The sequence below is a fragment of the Elephantulus edwardii genome, unplaced genomic scaffold (assembly GCF_000299155.1).
Source record: "Elephantulus edwardii isolate Elephantulus edwardi_28Jun2011 unplaced genomic scaffold, EleEdw1.0 scaffold00055, whole genome shotgun sequence".
In the NCBI taxonomy this organism is placed as follows: domain Eukaryota; kingdom Metazoa; phylum Chordata; class Mammalia; order Macroscelidea; family Macroscelididae; genus Elephantulus; species Elephantulus edwardii.
In genome coordinates, this window is record NW_006399805.1 from 194,561 (window position 1) to 214,196 (window position 19,636).

Sequence of the window (19,636 nt, forward strand, 5' to 3'; positions counted from 1 at the left end):
AAAACTAATAAAATTTAATAAAAAAAAAAGAACACAACCAAAAAAAAAAAAAAAGGAAGGTCTTCCTGAAAGTAGCCATCTTCCCAATCCACAGTCTTCATTCAAGAGAAACATACTGACAGAAGATACCTAAACGGTCCACTAAGGGCACACATTCCCGGGAACAATCATCCATATGAGAGAAAAATGGCAGCATCTGACCTGGGGTAAAAGCTCAGCAGGCAGGAATAGAAAGGATGAATAGAAATGGTAAACATATGGAGGAAAAAGGTAGAGTACCACTATACTGCAGGGATTGCCATTAACCTCAACAAACGAAACAGGTATGAATTCTTTAATAGAGAACCAATTTACTTGACAAACTTTTGCTCAAAATAAAAACGGAAACAATAGTTAAAAGAAATGTAAATCAAGAATGAAGAAGTTCATCTTTGGAAAAAAAAATCTCATTATGTTTGAACTTTCCCCCTCTGGAATGGAGTGCCAAAACCAACAAAACCATGTGAGCTCCAAGATAATTATTTAACACTAACCTACTTTTTGGAAGGGAGGGAGGGAGACAGGTCATATAACCTAGCAGTTATGGTCGGCAGGCTGCCTTCATTTCTTAAGGTCACAAGATCTCTAAAAAGTATGAGCTGTGATGAGCAAGCAGCTTCCCCCCATCATCACCCTTTTCCATGGGAGAAAGATGGGCAAGCTCCTTCCACACGATTTACAGTCTATGAGAGGCTGCTGCTGCTGGAGATTCAGCTAAGAGTCAGTTCTGACTTGACACCATAGAACAACAGTAACTGGACAGCAAAATGGGATCTGTTTCAACTAATTCTTCAAGTGTGCTACATGTGATCCTTCAGTGCGAATGTTAACAGTACTATGTAACACTCATCCTTCAGTTTAGGCACATGAATGACTTACATTCATATTTACTTTTTAAAAACCAGTGGAATCATACGGATTTCTTCTCAAAAGCAGTGGCAGTAGTAGCACACAGCTCACTCACTCTAGTGCAATGGGTCTTGGGCAAGCAGAGGGCCTGTGGGTCTGGCTGGCTTATCCATCAGATTGCCTGTCTATGGTATTTTCTCTCTATGCATGCAGAGGCCCCAAGGACCCCTTTGGCCTGAGGACTGCCAGCATATGCCCCTCCCCTAGTAATTACCAGGTCAGCAAAACAGGGGTGTGCAGGGCTCAAAGGAGAGGGAGAGCAGAAAAGCCTTCCTCAAAATGGGGTCAGGAGAGTGACCGGCACAGATGAGCAAGGACCCATTCTAGTGGTTCTCTCTGTGACTTATCCAAAACTCCTCTTCCTCATGTCATTCATTCACCAGACGGTTATTTGTTTTGGTTTTTTTGTTGTTGTTGTTTTTGTTTGTTTAATGGCATGTAAATTAAAAGGAGCCCTAGCAAAAGACAATATAAAACATCAGACTGAAAACTGCAAGATTAGCAGTCCAAATCTATCTGCCACTTTTTGGAAGAAAGATGGGCAGTCTCCTCCCATAAAGAGTTGGAGCCTCAGAAACGAACACAGTCTGGTACTGACCAGATGGCACCGAGCTTAACTGAAGACAAGAAGGTGCGCATTAGAAAACATGGAGCATATTTTTGGTAAGATTGAAAATGAGCAAATAACTAAAACTTCCAGACTACTTTGGGAATAATTTGGAGTTAAAAGCTCTTTTCCTTTAGACCTTGCCTTAGCTCCAATGAGGCTGCAACATTAATAACTTTGAGGTTTTCACTCAAATTTTCTCCCGTGTACCACTTGTGAGCATTAAGAACAAACCAAAATCCAAAGATTACACCAATCCAAAAAACCGAACCCAGTGAAATTCTACAAAAATGTGGTAAGCCCGGCCGTCTCAACAGCCGCAGAGGCAGCACCATGTACAGCGAAAGGGATTATTATATATGCAAACATCCAGGTAAGGAGAGGCCCCTTAAAGATGGCAGACACCCCCACCCCACCCAGAAAATTTCAGGTGGAATGCCTTCAGAGAAGGAGCAAATAGGAAATAAAAATGGTCCCGAAACTAAGTAATGATCTTGCAAATCACCAAGATGAAGGTGCTTTTGGGGTACACATGTGGCCAGTAGAGGGGAACGACCAAAAAGACCTCATGTGGTACCACAGAATGCCAGAAGCTCGCCTCACCAAGGGCTATGCTTGGTTACATCACCAAATGTTGCCCACAGGACAAAACAGTCCAGGACCAACATGTTCAACAGTAGATTCAAGAATGTATACTTGACGGAGAGGCCTTTACGTACAGATAAAATTACGTAAAAGGCCTAAACTCATTAGATTCATGAATGCTTTCACATCGAGTCCCTGAACACCTTGAGAGGAAGGTCTCCCAGATACTGCAGCAGTTAAGACTTTGGTTGCTAACTGAAAGGTCTAGAGTTCCAGCCTACCAGTCACTATTCAGCACAAGGTACAGAAAGAAGAACCCTGGGGGTGGTTCTGAGTCATAATCAGCTCAATGGCAATGGTTGTCCTTTTTGACAAAAGATTTGACAGACAGACTTAGTCTCACTTCCTGCTTAGTGTCCAGTTGGAACTGATTCACAGCTGACCTTCCAGGTTGTTTTTATCCCCACCTCCTCGTGTACCACTGAATCATATCCGACTGGCACACAAGACTGCCCCGCCTTCTCCAGCAGAGCATCTGGTGGATTCAAACTGTGAGCCTTTGGGATTGCAGCACAGCTTCTTGCTATTAGGCCACCAAAGCTCCTTAACCCTCCAGGTTTTCAGAAGCAGTAAATTAGTGTCCATACTTCTCCCCAGGAACAGCTGGTAGATTCTAACCGTGTACCACTGGGTTGGCAGTGCAACTCTCTACCCTTATGTTAACCTTAAGCCACTTAGCAAGATTGAAAATCAAGTTAACAACGTGAGAATGGGTGAGGGCTGAGGTTGTTGTTATGTGCCATTGAGTCGTTTGCGACTCACAGCGACCCTATGCACAACAGCCCTAAACCGTGCTCTATTCTGTGCCAATCTCATTGTCTCTGACACACCCATCCCGATTACCCCAGTCACTGAACCAATCCACCTCATAGAGGGTCTTCCCCTCCTGCGCTGTCCCTCCACGCTACCCAGCATGTCCCTCTCTAAAGACCTGTCTCTCCTTACAACATGTCCAAAGTATGTAAGACGAAGCCCCAGAATCCTTGCCCCCAAGGAGCAGCCTGGTTTAACCCTCTCTGGGATGAATCTGTTTGTTTTCTTGGCAGTCCATGGTACATTCAGTACTCTTCTCCAGCACCACAGCTAAAAGACGTCAATTCTCCTATCCTCCCTAGTCATTGTCCAACTCAACTCTCTGATGCATAACAAGTGATTGCAAAGACCATGGCCTGTATCAGGCGCACCTTAGTCTCCAGAGAGACACCGTTGCTCTTGAGTACTTTAGAGAGGTCCCTAACAGCAGACTTTCCCATCGCAATACATTTTTTAATTTCCTGGCTGCTGGTGCCAAGAGTGTTGACCGTGGAGCCGAGCAAACTGAAGCTGTGAACAATCTCAATTTCTTCACCATCCATCCTGATGCTACCGATTGGTCCAGTGGTTAAGAATTTTTGTCTTCTTGACATTGAGCCTCAGTTCATATTGAAGGCTGCAGTCTACGGTGACTATACTGCTCAGTGCCAGGTCACTGTGCCTGGCATCCTGAGCATGGAATGTCTGCAAGCATTTTAACTGAACAACTGACTTAAGGGTCCAGGATCTGCAGAAAAAAGTGAATGCTCTGACACAGACGGGAATGAACACAGCAGGCAAAGACATTCGCTGACCTTGCTGAATGTCAATCTCAAAATGTCTCCCACCTTGCTGAGGTGTTTTTAGAGGGGGTTCTTCCTAGTTCAAACCTGGTTTGACCCTGCTTACCTCAGGAGACTGCAAACTAAAGCATGGCCACAGGATTTGCCATTAACTTTCCAGCAATGAGGGCAGTTAATATGTAATTAGCTAGTTGGTATTTTTGCAGTTCATACTAAAACACATGATTAAGTTTTTAATTACTAGACTAGTAATTGTGTTTTTCCTTAATGTCAGGAAAGAATAACAAGAGATAACGTCATGCAATTACAGCCAAGTAGCCATGCATGGGGAAGATGTGTACATGGTGATTCCAGCAAACAAATCCGAGTTGCCTGTCCACACAATCCAGATTGACCCTGAAACCCTAGCCCCAAAGTCCAAGGCAGAAGCTGTTCTTGAAAAGTCATAGCCTGGCTGGCTCATGGCCCACAAAGTTTGAACCATTCCATGGTCAATGGTGACCTTCAGGGAATGTGGTATTGTTAATAAATTTTCACCTCTGAAGACCAACTTTTTCTGGGTCAAATTAATAACGGTCTTAAGTGACATATCAATCACATCTCCAAACACACAGGAAAGAGCTGTGCACTTAAGCCCTGTTGTGGCCACCAAATCCCAAACTTGCACACTTCCTCCTCTGCCTACCGCAGATGTGATTTCTCTGATCTACAGCTTCATTTATCTCTGAGTACCTCAAAAGAACCTTTTCCACCTGTCTCCCTATGTGGGAGACTCTTGAAAGGCAGCTGTTGTGGTGGTGATATGCTTAATTCACTACATGGCACAGTCCTGTGAAATATATTGTTAAATAACATCGAGTTGACTACGACTCACAGTAATCCTTTGAACAACAGATCTGGACCCTGCCATCTTCACCATGTCTGACACACTCAACCCCACTGTTACAGTTACTGTATCAATCCATCCTGTGGAGTCTTCCTCTTTTGTGCTGACCCTCTATCTTTTCAAACATGATGTCCAAGAACTGGCCCCTCTTAACAACATGCCCAAAGTATGTGAGATGAAGTGTCACCATTCCTGCTTCGGAGGAGCACCCTGGTTTTCCCTGCTTCCATGTCTGTTTGTTTTACTAGAAATCCATATTTAGGACTTACCTCCAACACCACAACTCAAAGTCATTGATTCTTCTTCTGTCATCCGTAGTCACTGTTCAACTTTCAGATACACAATAAGCAACTTGAGAAGACCATGGGTTGGATCAGGTGCACCTTAGTCTTTAAACTTACATCATTGCTCTACAGTACTCTGAAGAGGTCCCTGACAGTAGATTTTCCCCAATGTAAGCTGTCTTGATTTCTGACGGCTGGTACCAAGGATGTTAATTGTGAAATCCAAGGAAGATGAAACTGTTGCCAACTTCAATCTTCTCTCCATCTACCATGATGTTGCCTATTGGCCTGGTGGTGGCAATTTTCATTTCCTTTTTTGGTGCTGAAACCTGGCAATGAGTCAGATTTTGGTTTCTTGATGTTGAAATGTAACTCATATTGAAGGCTGTCTTTGATATTCTGCACCAAACACTTCAATTCCTCCTCACTTTCAGCAAGCAAAATTGTGCTATCTGCATTACACAGGTTAATGAGTCATTCTTCTTCAGAGTTCAGCTTCTCAAATGAAAAGATATAGCCCTGATGCATTCCTTTCTTGATTTCAATCTGAGCAGTGTTCCTTTGCTCTGTACAAACAACCACCGCCTGATCTCGGTATAGGTTTCACATGAACACAATGCAGTGTTCTGGCATTCTCATTTTTCTTAATGCTAAATATACTTTCAAAAAATTTTCAAGTGCCTGATAAAATATATCACTTCTCTTGTCTAATCTCAAAGTCTCTGAAACACTACTTAGGCTAACTTCTTTTGTCTGTTACTTACTCCTCAAGTGACGCCAGGAAAGTGAGTTGTCCAGTGCTGATTTTTCCCCCCACCAGTAAAGAAAGAACAGGGGTAATCCAGCCTGTTAGCCAGCAGTTCTCAGGGGGAGAATTGGAAGCAGCCCAGTTTTGTCATAAAATTAAGTCTCCCACTTCACTCACCCACAGCACAGTCCAGAGAGTATTTATCATACCGGCCAAGAAATGAGTAAAATCAAAGCTAGAGAGATATGCTCACTTTGCAGGGGTTATATTTGTCTGGTCCAAAAGAAAGGGAAGCAGAAGAAAACTGTATTGTAGGGAAGGGATTCGAGTTCAGGAGTCAGTACATAATTGTTTTGTTTTGTTTTTTCCCTTGTTGTGTACTGTCGAATCGGATCCGACTAGCACAGGAGGAGACTGCCCCTCCTTCTCCAGCAGAGCATCTGGTGGATTCAAACCATATGCCTTCAGGATTGCAGCGCAACTTCTTGCCATTAGGATATAGTAGATTTTGGACTAAATAGAAAAATTGAAGCTTCAACAGCTCTCTATGGCTAAACGAACTTGTCAGCTCACCTTCCCATTTGAAACTGGATGGACTCCAGCTGTCCCCACCCACACCAGGTATGTGAGTTATGATTGCTAATGCAGGTCTGCTGCATTGTAAGCTTCTTAGAGCTTTTAACACTGTTACATGGAAGAGCAGAAGGGGAATTTTTTTTTAAAGGGGGCTCCAAGTCTCCACTCTGGGAATTTGACTGCTAGCTAGCATCTTGATGGCAGTCCTGTCAGTCATGTAAGGAAAGTTTTTGGGGTCCTGTTTGATGTGTATTATTGCTCTTTTAAGAGCAGGTGTCCTTGAGCCTTTGCCTAGGGTGGAGGTCTGCTCAAAGGTCTGGCTTTAAAACCCTGCAGAGGGAGGGGATGGGACTGCAGGCCAGGGCCTGGAGCCTCCACTCTGGGAGTTTGGCTTAAATTTATTAATTTTCAAATTTCTTAAATGATACAGCAATCTTTTGTCTATGTGCTGAACTGAACAACTTTGCTGTGATGTTGCACACTCTTCCACAGTCTTGTCAAATACCGTAATGGTTACCGATTATGTACAATGTTTAGATGAGCTTCCAGATGGATTTATGCTGGGAAGCAGGAGTGGCATCCACTTCCTATACTAGATGCCTCTGGAAACTCTACAAACTCTCTAAACGATAAATGTACAGAAATGATGTTATAGAACAGAGTTCAAGTCTTTTGTGCAATGCTTACTCTCAGTCGTATTTCACTTGACAACACTTAACCACCGCTAAATTAAACTAGTGCTTTATATCTGGAGGAACACTCTTCCACTTTGTACATAACTCTTTGTCAATGTGCAGTATGATGTAACCTGGGCTTGCTGTGATGCTGAACCTTGTACCTTTGGGGTATCAAATACCAGAATGGTTTGGTGGAGCTCCAAGTTGTAAAACAGGTTTGGAGGCAGGAGTGGCATCCACTTCCTAAACCACATGCCTCTGGAAACTCTATGAACTTGGAGAAATGACGATAGTTATAAAAGTTATATAAAGTTAGGTCTTTTCTTCAGAGTCACTATGAGTCACGCTTGACTCAACAGCAATCAACAACAACAACAACAAAGGGGCTGCTACCATGCAGGAAGCCAAAATGAACCATTTTGTGATGGTCTCTGCTACTTGTCTTATAATGTCACAACAGTGATGACAGATGACTTCATCCTCAGCAGATGACATCCTGATGACATGTGGCTTTACAAAATTAACCACATTATCCTACCATAATTAGCTCTCTTGCAATGTTAATAACTATAAAAATTACTGAGTGATTAAACTACAATTATACTAATTTTAAGCTACTTGATGGAAAAAACAGCATTTATACTTGGCAGGGGAAAACAAGATCAAACGAGAAGCAGTGATTCTGAGTCAAATGGGCTACCTGAAAGGTAACAATTCTCTTTTGTAGGAGGTGGGCATGACAAGGTGATAGTTGCTATGGACAGAAATATTACTTAATATCTGACTTTGATAAAAGTAATTCTGAAGCTTTAACTGGGAATTGTTACCCTATAAAAAGAATATCCACTGGAAGGGGGATCCAACCTGGGATAAAGTTAATTGCTGGGTATTTCTCTAACAATTTCCTGTTCTTGATCACTTTATACAGTAGACATGCTGAAACAAGTTTCAATTCCCAGGTCAAGTTTTTCAGTGGATATTCTTTTATTTTTACTAGTTATTTAAAAAATTTTTGGGTTTTTTTTTTGGGGGGGTTGGTGTGTTTGGTTTATTTTCCCTCCCTTGTTGTGTACCATCGAATCAGATCTGATTGGCACAGGAGATTTTCCCTCCTTCTCCAGCAGAGTACCTGGTGGTTTTGAACAGTGCACCTTTGGGACTGCAGTGGAGCTTCTTGCCACTAGGCCACCAGAGCTCTCATTTTATTATTCAGTAAGATTTTTTTCCCCATTTTAAAAAATGGCTTCAGGAAATTGAGTGGCTCAGAATTCAACAACTATGCACTAACTTTCAATGCCAGAGGTTTCAGCAGTTTCAGTTCCAATATTAGATGAAACACAAGGATCATTTTATTTGTTCCTAGGATGTTACAGGGAGAGCTCTGATGGTGTAGTCCACAGAGAGCTGTACTCCTAGCCCACACCTCTCTAGTTGTGAATCCACCAGCTGCTCCATGGAAGAAAGAGGGGCAATTTAGTCTCTCAAAACTCACCAGAGGGTCAGTTCCACCTCGATGACAATGAGAAATCTTACATGAATAAAGAATTTTACTGAGAAGAGTCTGAGTTTAAACAAAACGTCCCAGCAACTCTTCCACAGTTGGTCTATTTTCTTTTGACTATGTTCCTGAAAAGTTCTTTTTGGGCTCCTGCGCTTGCTTACCTAGAATGTCAGAGATCCACATCCAAGTGCTAAGAACACTTAAGAGAACTCATGCACACATGGTATCAAAACCAGTTTTTAGTCTCTCTGACCACTGAGGCTCAATTATTGCTATTGATTAAATGCTTTGCAAAGTAATAAAAAATGGAAACCTCATCAGACTGTGGTTGTGTTGGCCTGCTTTAAAAACTTCTCAGAACCTCATACACTGCTGGTGGGAACGTGAAATGATGCAGATGCTTTAGAAAAGTCTGGGAGTTCCTCAAATGACTTACAGTGAGAGGTCATGTGAACCAAGAGAAGTGAAAACATATCCACTCAAAACCTTGGCATGAATATTTATAGCAGGATTATTCAAAATACCCAAAAAGGCAGAAACAACCCTAATGACCACCATCTGATAAACAGGGTGGTCTAGTCATACAATGAAACATGAGCAGTAAGAAGAAATAGAAATAAACCTAGAAAATACACTGACAGGGACCCTGTAGGATGGAACTGAAACCCTATGGTTTCCAAGGCTTGAATTCTGCAGAAGCTCATTTGGCTCATCTTTCTCCATGGAGCTATGGGTGGGTTTAAACTGCTGACCTTTTGGTTAGCAGCCCAATACTTAATTCCTTGGGCCACCAAAGCTCCGTAAGGGAGAAGTCACAAAAGACCATATACTGCAGGATGTCCACATTAGGTACATATCCATGTGAACAAAGATTAACAGTTGCCTAAGACTGGTATGGTGGTGAGGTGGGTGTACGTAGAAAAAGGAGTGAGTGAGAGATGAAGGACATGAGTTTCTTTCTGAGGTGATGAAAATATTAAAAATCCAACTAGACTGTGGTGATGGTTGTACATTTTCTGTGATTATATGCACTATAAGAATTGTATGCTATATAAGCCAAAAAGGCTAGTGCTTAACAAAAAAGATGTAAGGTACTGGAGAATTAGCTAACCTCTTCCACAAATCTTTTCTGATGAGTGGTAAAAGAATTAGTGAAACTAAAGTCCAATTTACTTCACTGTAATTGGAACCAGCTTGCAGCATTTTAATATGTACATTTCTAAAATGTGAAAGTAGTTTAAGAAAATATATCATTACATCAGATATTCCAGGCAGTCTGCCATGGGACATTTTTACTAAAAACCCATTTAATCAACCTTACCATTTATTGTGAGGCTCTTTCTTGTAGCCTCATTGCCTTCTAGGCTATTGTTTCCCTAGAACAATCATGCTAAACAGATTTAGCATAATCAAGTCACTCAGTAGTTCAATGAATAACTGAACCCTTATACTGTGTATCAGGCTCTGAAAATGTTCTATGTCTATGTGTGTGTCTACACATGGATAAGAACAAGACAAAGGACCCTGCTCTCAAGGAGTTGATAATACAGAACAATGAACACTGGCTTAAAAATGTACTTAGAACAGGGCACTATGCTGTAGAGGCAGAACTGGAAACTCAAGCCACTGACAATTCCAACTCGAGGTGCCTCTGCTGCATTTCCAAGGCTGTACATCCTAACAGTAGCAGGCTGCCTCATCTTCACTCACACAGCAGCTGGTGGGTTCAAACCACTGGTCTTTCCATTAGCAGCCCAGTATGTGTCACACGTCACCTTTTACTCGGGAAAGTGATGTTTTAAGGTAAGGCACTAAGGGGCCAGCCATACACAGAGATCAAGGAGCTAATTCCAGGTAGAGGAAATAACTCTCGCACAATAGAATCAAGAGAAGAAGCTCACTAAGACAACTATGTGTTGCTGCTGACCAGCGTGCCTCGGTAACTGTTACGTATCATCCTAGCACGAAGTCAGCAGAGATGACTTGTAGATCGATGGACTAAGATGTCTTACCTTCCTCAAGCCATTACAAGGTCTTACAATTTTTCAACAAAAGGATGCTATCCCTGATAAGCGCAGGTGACAAGTGATTTTCGCTTTTGTCCTTGTACCTCTCAGCAACTGTGAGCCATTCACTCCTGCTTTTAACCTACTCTATGGAGCTTACGGGCAGTTAAGACATGCACTCTGGCAGCCTTTGGGCAGCCTGATTCTAGGAGTACAAAAACAATGGGCTTCAAAAACTAATGTGCAGTGGAAATGAACCCAAGTGTCCAGACAAGGAGACATGGAAATGGAGGGGTGTCCTGAGGACACTTCCAGCTGGCATCTGAAGGCGTTTCGGGAGATGGAGGCAGGGGAAGGGAGTGAGAGCAGGGAAATCATGAAAGGGCAAGAAAAGATGTAGGAGCAAACAGACTCACTTCTTGAATCCCTAAATAACTTTAATAAAGTTATAAAGACCAACCAAGTGACAAACTCAAGGAAAGCAGGTCTGATACTGTATGGTATTCAGCATAGTGTTTCAAGTTGGGTAAACCATTTCCTGATTCACTCTAGTAAGGTGACAATTTTAGCACTGAAGCATAAATTAGAGTTTGCTGGTGGTGCCATGGGCTATGTGTTAGGCTGTTGTATGAACATTTGGCACTTCAACTCTAGCAGTGGTTCCATGGAAAACAGATGAGACAGTCCGCTGCTACCAAATCCCAGCAATGGCAATCCAGTGGGATGTTTACACTCTGTTCTACAGACTTGGAATCCACTTGATGGCATGGGTTTGGTTTTTGGGTTGCTTAATAAGAGGTTTTAGCCTCTAATCAGATGATTCCTCTGGACTTCTGAATACATTCATACTATTTCAGAAGGACAACCCTAGGAGTGTTTCCAAACTACAATCTACTGCATATGAACATGCCTGTAGGGTGAGCTGTTGAAAATGCTTGTATGTGCATGAGTCTATCATATACTTTAAGTTCAGAATATCACAAAATGACTTTAAATTTGTATTGCTAAAGTTTGTACTTAGAAAATACTTTATTCACTGATCAAACCTGATCATTACTACTTAATGCCCTTAACATTCACTCCCAGTCCACAAAGCATCTTAAACCAGAGGAGAAAAGCCCAGCAGCATTTTTTAATGAAAGGTAATATCTTACTATCTCCCCAAAATATTCCATGGCCAAACTCACCATAGAGAGCTGTCCAAGTTTGATTAATTACATCTAGACACACAGTTCCTGACCTGAAACAGATGGAAAGACATTTAAAAAAATTAGAAAGTCAGTTGCATGTATCTGACAACTAATTTTACTTAACAAGGCAAAGTATTAAATCACACGTCTAAACAGACTGTAAGAATCCCAGTTGGGGAAAAGCCAAGTGAAGAGCAGGACACTGACAGGGTCTCAGCTATCTTCTTAGAGAAGGGAAAACAGTACCATAATGGGGAGAGCATACAACACACCTTGGGCCCCCGGACTCAACACTAACATTGGCAACAAGGTGTACACAAACTTTGTGAGCCTTCAAATGCAGTCCCCTAAGAGATACAATCATACTTTTGTCTTTTTCTTGTTATGAACATAGACCCTGAATTTATTTGCAGTCCCCTGAGAGACACAATCATACTTTTGTCCTTTTCTTGTTATGAACAAAGACCCTGAATTTATTTATCAAGAAACATCAGACAAACACAAGTGAGAGGCATTTAGAAAATAACTATTTTCCCCAAAATGAATTTTATAAATGACAAAGAAAGGCTGAAGAACCATTCAAGGTTAATGCAGCATAGTAACTGAAGGCAGCATGTGATTCTGGCTGGACATGGGACTGAAAGAAAAAAACATGTTATGAAGTACACTACTGGACTATAGCCAAAGATTAAAAATTACTGCTTTCCTGTTAAATATATGGCTTTGACAACTGCACTGTGCTTATATAAGAGAATATGCTTATTGTTAAGAAATAGTTGTTGAAGTATGTAGGACAAAGAAGTGTGATGTATACATGCAATCTATTTACACAGGTTTCTGAACACTTTTTTAGGGTGTGTGTATAACCAAACCTTAACATCATGACAATTTAAAAATAAAAATGCAGTCGAACTGTTTTCATATTTTTTGTTTGGGGTTTTGTTTTGCTTTATTCATATTTTTAAAATGAATTTTTAGAAGGAAAAAAAGATAATTAAGATTCATGAATTAAAAGTGGAAATAAGTAATTCATGTTTGCTTTCCTTTCAAGAACTAAGCCGTACTTGTCGTTGTGTATCACTGAGTTGGAACTGACCCACAGTTGACCCTCCAAAGGCTTTTAAGTGGCAGTTAATCATAAGGGAGGAGACTGCCCATCCTTCACCCGTGGAGCTGCTGGTGGATTCGAACTGCTTGTCTTCAGGACTGCAGCAGAGATTCTTACTGCTAGGCTATCAGAGCTCCCTAACAAATACTAATTGGGCTGAAAAAAAGTCTTTTCCTGAAAGCAGCTAGCTAGCTGGTGTGTCTACACAAAGAGAATCGAGGCACAGAATATTACTATTAGCTGATGGCAACAGGAAAAAACCCTGAGCAACACAACAGCACCTTTTTAAACTTGTTTAGAGCATCATGTCTACAGGGCTAATGTTTACATGACCATTCAGATTGCCCTACTCCTAGGAAAATTCAAAAGGATAATTTTGAGGATTGTTTTGTTTTTGTAAATAATGAAAAGCAGTTGCTGCTAAGCTTTAAAATTTTTTAAATAGTTACTTACGCTTCATCAATGTTGGGATGGAAAATTTTATTCATGAATCCTGTAAAAAGAGATGTTAATTAGCAGCAAAAAGTATCCAGAGAACAATTAGTTTCAAGTTCAGCCCCTACAAACAATTTCAGTATTGGAAAAGAACTATTATACCCATAAACAATTACTTTTAGCTCTTAAAATCTTTTGACAGCAAGAGACTCTATTCACCTGACAACTCTAATTGCCTAAAATACATCAGGGTTCAGTAAATCAAATGAGTGAACTTTGGGAGCAATGAAACGTCCTTTTCAGAATAATTCTAAATGACCTTTCCGAGCTATCAACATCCTCACCAAGAGCCTTGAAACAACACAACGGCATATAACTAGGGTAATGATAAAGTTTAGGGAAATGCAGTCTGACTCATCTCCCAAGGCTGAGTGCACAGGCTCTAAACGTGGGCATCCTGAACGTGGGCTGCTGCTCCTGTGGGGCACTTAGGGGTGTCGTGCTGATCACCCCATAAGGAACCAGAATGAAGCTGCTGAAGCTCTGAACTCGCAACCCTTCCAAACCACAGATTTCCTAAGAATAGTGACCAGAGTATTTTCTCTAACTTTAGTCTACTAGGAAAGCCAGCTTTGATTAAAAGTGGGCCAACCAAGAAGTGAGTCAGAGTTAATTTAAAAAAATTCCCAGGTGCTAGCACTGCATGTGCTGTGCATATTCTGATTTTATGAAAATAAAAAGTTGAACTGCACAGTAAAAAAAAAAAAATTCCCAGGGAGCTCTGATGGCATAGCGGCAAGAAGCTGTACTACAATTCCAGAGGCACACGGTTCATATCCACCAGATGCTCTGCTGGAGAAGGAGGGGCAATCTCCTCCTGTACCAGTTGGATCCGATTTGACAGTACACACACACACAAATAATAAAATAAAAATTTTTTTTAAAAAAAAAAAACCCGCCAAAGAAACAAAATAAAAAAAAAAATTCCCAGAAAAGACTGAATCTGATTAAATACACTGGTGTTTACATTATAAGGAATATACATATGCTTTCTAACTTAATATCAATGCTTTGGTCAGCTGGTATACAGACACATGATACTCTGAAGCAGAGATTTCCTGTCAAAGCTGCTCTTACAGCCTCCTTGTCATCAAGAGTCGTCTTAGGATTTTTTAATTCCACGGTGTACTTTCCATAACTTCAAATTTCTTCACAACATGAGAATCACTACATTCTAATCCCAGGTTCCTTCACTGCCCCTGGCTCCCGAGCACACGTTCTCTGCATTCAGTCAAGGTTATTTGGACAGCATCTATATATTGGGCAGAGTACATGCTCAGGGCACAAATATTATTCTTGAGGAGGTCACTGTGTGCAGCAGGACAACAGATACAGGAAACAACTGCAGTGTGCAGAGTGTTTCAGTGACTAATTCAGGTTACGCAGCACGAAGACAACAAGAACCAGGAAAGATGCAGAGGATGCAGCACTAGAGGAGAGGTTCTAGGATGAGCTGAGATGGATGGAGGTCCTTACCTAGTATAATTGAGAGTGTAAATAAAGCTTCAAACTCAAATTCATTGCTATTGAGCCAGAACAGACTCACTGCTGACTGCAGTGGGTTTTGGCGGCTGTAAATTGCACGGGAGAAGTGTGCTCATTTTCCTGTGCGGCTGCTGGTGGATCTCAACTGAACCACCAGAGAGGTTCCATCCACAGACTACACCACCAGAGCTCCCTAAGTAATGTTTACTCTGCCGTAAAAACAAAATCCCTTCGAATAATTAATAGTTCCTATTGGTTTTTTCATTATGGAAACTAAAGCTGGTTAAAAAAAAATATTTATTTATTTATTTGAAAGGAGTATGTATTTAAAGGATTATTTAAAGAAATTAAATCAATGGAAATGTTCGTGTCTAAATGCTAAGGGGAGAAAAGGTGGATAAAGTTTCATGCAACCCTAGAAAATACCCAATATATGTATAACTAAGGATATTCTGGAAAAAATGCATATCAGCATTGTTAATAAAAACTAGGAACAAGGAACTGTGGTGGCCTAGTGGAAAGAAGCTGCGCTGCAATACTGAAGATATGAGGTTCAAATCCACCAGACGGTCCACTGGAGAAGGAGGGGTAATTCTCCTGGATCTGACGCAATGGTACACAACAACCACACCAAACCAAACCACCAAGAACCAAAATTAATACTGTGGTAAATTAATGTACTGGAATCAGCAGCCCTATATAGATGATGAAGCTTTGTCTCATACTTTGGGAATGGTGCTAGGAGAGGCTATTTTTTGGAGAGGGTGGAGATGTCATGCTTGGTAAGGGACAGTGAAAGAGAAGAAGACCCTTGATTAAGTGAACTGACACAGTGAGTGCAGCAACGGGCTTTAGTGTGTCAAGATTGTTAGGCTGGCACAGAATAGGACAACTTGGTAAGTTAAAAAGAAAAATCTGTATGTAATTAACGTACCAAATTTATAAAACGTAGACTTCAAGAAGTATATCAAGTATATCAAGGCCAAGTGGACACAGGTAACAGGATTGAGAATGATGACTTGTTCTGTACCAACAAAGTTCTTCTAAAAAGGGACCACGTGCTTATATATTACTTGGTGTTTTAGTTGTGGCTTGGTTTTTAATGTATGCATTAATGAGACAATGGAGAGCAAGTATTTGCAAATGCTATCAGTATTTTAAGTCTTACTAAGGGGTACTTTCTGCATTGTACATCATCTATCAATACATATATACCCCATCCAGCTCCTGACCTCTTCTAAAACTAGGATCAGAGTGGGAGGTAGGAGCTCTAAAAAAAGCAAACATGTCTGAACAGTAGTCACTAGTAGCAAATCTCTCCATTACTTCTATTTTTACTCTTCTGGCATTTCAAAATTTCTACAATATATAAGACTTGGGAAAAAGTAAATGTTCAAATGAAAAATTATAAAGTGTCAAAAACTTTCTAAGACCTAATCATATATACATAAATTAACGAAGAATCCCTTTAAGGGAGAAGACGCTCAAATTCTTTTAAGATCTCCTCTTTGAAGTATTCTCAGGTTAGGAAGATTAGTTGTAGAAAATAATATACTGCAGTTGCATCTGCCAAGAAACTCCAAAAGGTTGTCACTGTTGTTAGGTGCCGCCGAGTCAAGTGTGACTCATAACAATCCTATGAACAAAAGACCTGAACCCTGTTCTATCCTGTGCCATCCTCACACTTCCTGACACACAAGAGCCCATTGCAGCAGTCATCGTGTCAATTCCAAAAGGTAGGAAACACTAATGTTTAGCCACTATGTGACTTCATTCAAGAGACTGACTTTTATTACGTGAAAAACACTCAGCTTGAAGCTACAATTAAGATTTAAGTTTTCCTGTTGCTACTTTAAGCTCTGCCTCTACCAGAACTCTCAAAACTAATAATAAATTCCCAGTGAAGCAATGTCTGGGGCTAAAGTTCCCAAGGCTAATAGGCTCTTTAGAAAACAAGTACAGAATTAGAAGGCACTGAGTGTTAGGGACTAAAGGGCGAAGAGGGGCAGGGAAAGGTGGTGATTCTTCATTTGTGATGGGGTAGTCATGTCTGATTAAACAGTGTGGAAAAAAACCCCCAAAATCCCCAGTATCATTTGTAAACTTTCACTCAAAACAAATACATTTTTAAAAAGTGAGGTGTTAAAAACAAGGAACTCGTGAAATATTATGCAAAATGGGTGATCCTGGAGGACATTATGCTGAATGGAATATCTCAGTCACAAAAGGACAAATATTACATAGGGCCACTGCTGTAAAATGGGACTGACATTAAGGTTGAGGGAAGACAGAAAAGGAGGGGAAGAATGATGTACATTGCATTGAAACAGATGAGGGAGAGGTTTGTTTAAAAGGGATATATGAATGGGTACTCTTGTCATTACAGAAGTCCAGAGAGAAGGCTGCATGGTGGACTGAACTTGGGGGGGAAGGACTGCATAACAATGAAAGGTTTTCTTTTTCTTTTCAAGGAGAAGAGTGATTTGGGAGGAGAGGGAGGGCAGGGAGAAAAGTGCAACAATGAATGACTGGAAATCCTAAATCTCTGTACACTTTCATTAAAATTAATAAATAATTATTTTTTTAAAAGTGAGGTGTGTGACAACTCTACCAAGTTCATAGCACTCCCGGAGGGGAAGTGCAAAGGTAAAATTGTGGCTCTCGGACAAAACCAACATGGTCAACTCAGCTCTGACTCATGGTGACTCGAGAGGTATAGACAGAACTGCTTGTAGTCTCAGGGCTGTGACCTTTCAGCAGCTGATTATCAGGCTTGTCTTTAAGGCTCCTCCAGGGCGGATCTGAACTGTCAACAACTGGTTAACAGTGGAGCACATAACCAATTATGCCACTCAGGCTCCATCAATTTCATCTTACCTTAACAATGAAGGTGAAGAAACAGTACAGTGAAAAAGCTATAAACATTTATCAAGCTCATCTCTGAAAGATTAAGGTGCTATCTCCACTGTACAAGGCCTGGAGACGATATCTGGAATCACTACGGTCACTAGGCTGTTTTTCAATCAAAGCTAGATTTTTGGCTTAGTTGGAGCCAAAAGTAGCTTAATTGAGGGGGCCAAAAATAACTTTGTAAACATGTCCTTCAGAAATAAATAGGTGGAGTACAGACCCCAGTGCCTCTGCTAAGTATAGGCTATCATCTGAAATACTGGTATCTCAAAAGGCTCGAGGACAGGGGCAGAATTAGGGGTGAGTCCACAAAGTAAACAATGTCTGGATTTTAATGCCAATTCGGCTGTAAGCATTGGCTCTGACAAGTCACCTCTCTTGGTCTACAGACAAAACTACCTACCCAGCTGGACTATATGACAGCCAATTTCATATTCCACTTCCCAACATCCTATCTAGAGCCTTGAAATTCTAATTTAAAGCCCAGAATTTAAAAACAATACCCAGTGGTCTGACAACAGAGGCCTTATGAGAGCCCGAGGCATGGTTCAGTCAGTCAGCTTTAGCTTCGATCAGCAAGCAATTTGGACTCCCAGAGATCCAAGCATGTAGAGCAGAAATGCATGCAACAAGGTTTCAATTAGCAATAATTGTGCCTCGGGTAAACCACACTGACTACAATATTGCCACTGTGCAAAGCCTGTCAGAGGGTTTCAAGGCTGAAATCTTCTTGACAAAGAACCCCACACCTTACTTCTGAGTGGGTCTGAACCATCAACCTTCCAGTGAGCAGTTCAGCATTAACTCCTACCTCCATTAAGGCCTCTTCTCTTGGTTGTTTTTAGGTGCCATTCAGATGAGTACAACTTATATAGACCCTATGAACAAAAGTTCTGAACCCTGTTCTATCCTGCATCATCCTCACACTTCCTGGGACACAAGAGCCATTGCAGCAGTCACCATGTCAATCCACCTGGATGAGGGTCTTCCACTCCTTCCTAACCCTCTACCCTTCCCAGCATCATGTCCTTCTTCAAGGAACAGCCTCTCCTAGCAATAAGTCCAAAGTATGTGGGATGAAGTCTCATCATTCCTGCCTTCAAAATACACTCTGGCTGCACCCACTCCAACACATATCTATTCATTCTCTTGGCCATCCATGGGATGGATGTTCAGTGTTCTTCTCCAACACCACCAGCTCAAAGGCATCAATTCTTTTTGCCATCCTTATCCACTGCCCAGCTACGTGATGAAAGCAAGTAACTGGAAAGACCGTGGCCTAAATCAGATGTGTCTTAGTCCTCAAAGTGATATCATTACGCCTCAATAATTTGGAGAGAATTCCTTTAGGGGGAAAAATCATTTGGAGAGGTCCCTAACTGCAGATTTTCCCAGCGCAATGAGGTCTCCAGTAAGAAGAAGTTGTTAACAGTTTCAATCTTTTCTCCATCTATCATGATGCTGCCAACTGGTCCAGTGCTAAGAATCTTTTGTTTTCTTGATACTGAGGCACAATTCATACTGAAGGCTGCATTCCCTGGTCTCCTGCAACAAGTGCTTGAAGCCCTCATTGACAGCAAGTAAGGTAGTGTCATCTGCATAGTGCAGGTTATTGATGAGTCAGTCTCCCTCCAATCCTGATGCCACACTCCTCTTTATAGAGTAGCTTCTCAGATAAATTGCTCAGCATACAGACTGAATAGGTATGAAGAAAGAATACAATCCTGACCCACTCCCTTTTCAATTTTAAACCATGTAGTATTCCCCCTGCTCTATTCGCACAACAGCATAATTGGTACATTGTTGTTGTTGTTATGTGCCATCAAGTCGCTTGCGACTCATAGCGACCCTATGTACAACAGCCTTAAACTCTGCTATGTCCTGTGCCAATCGCACTGTCTCTGACACTCCCATCCCGATTATCCCAGTCACTGAAATCAGTCCACCTCATAGAGGGCCTTCCCCTCCTGCGTTG

The 19,636-nt window shown here is 41.3% G+C and overlaps 1 protein-coding gene across 2 annotated transcripts in view; it reads right to left on the reverse strand.

The window, feature by feature from the left end:
- Nucleotides 1–19,636, reverse strand: part of UBE2H (ubiquitin-conjugating enzyme E2H) — a 112,650-nt gene that overhangs the window by 8,288 nt on the left and 84,726 nt on the right. The window contains exons 4-5 of one of the 2 annotated variants that reach the window (XM_006887120.1): nt 13,225–13,264; nt 11,661–11,713 (exon numbers count right to left, since the gene is read on the reverse strand). The exons of the other annotated variant lie outside the window; for it this stretch is intronic. Of the exons in view, the coding sequence (XP_006887182.1) occupies nt 11,661–11,713; nt 13,225–13,264 (93 nt within the window). The remainder of the gene's footprint in view (nt 1–11,660; nt 11,714–13,224; nt 13,265–19,636) is intronic. 2 annotated transcript variants of the gene reach the window in all.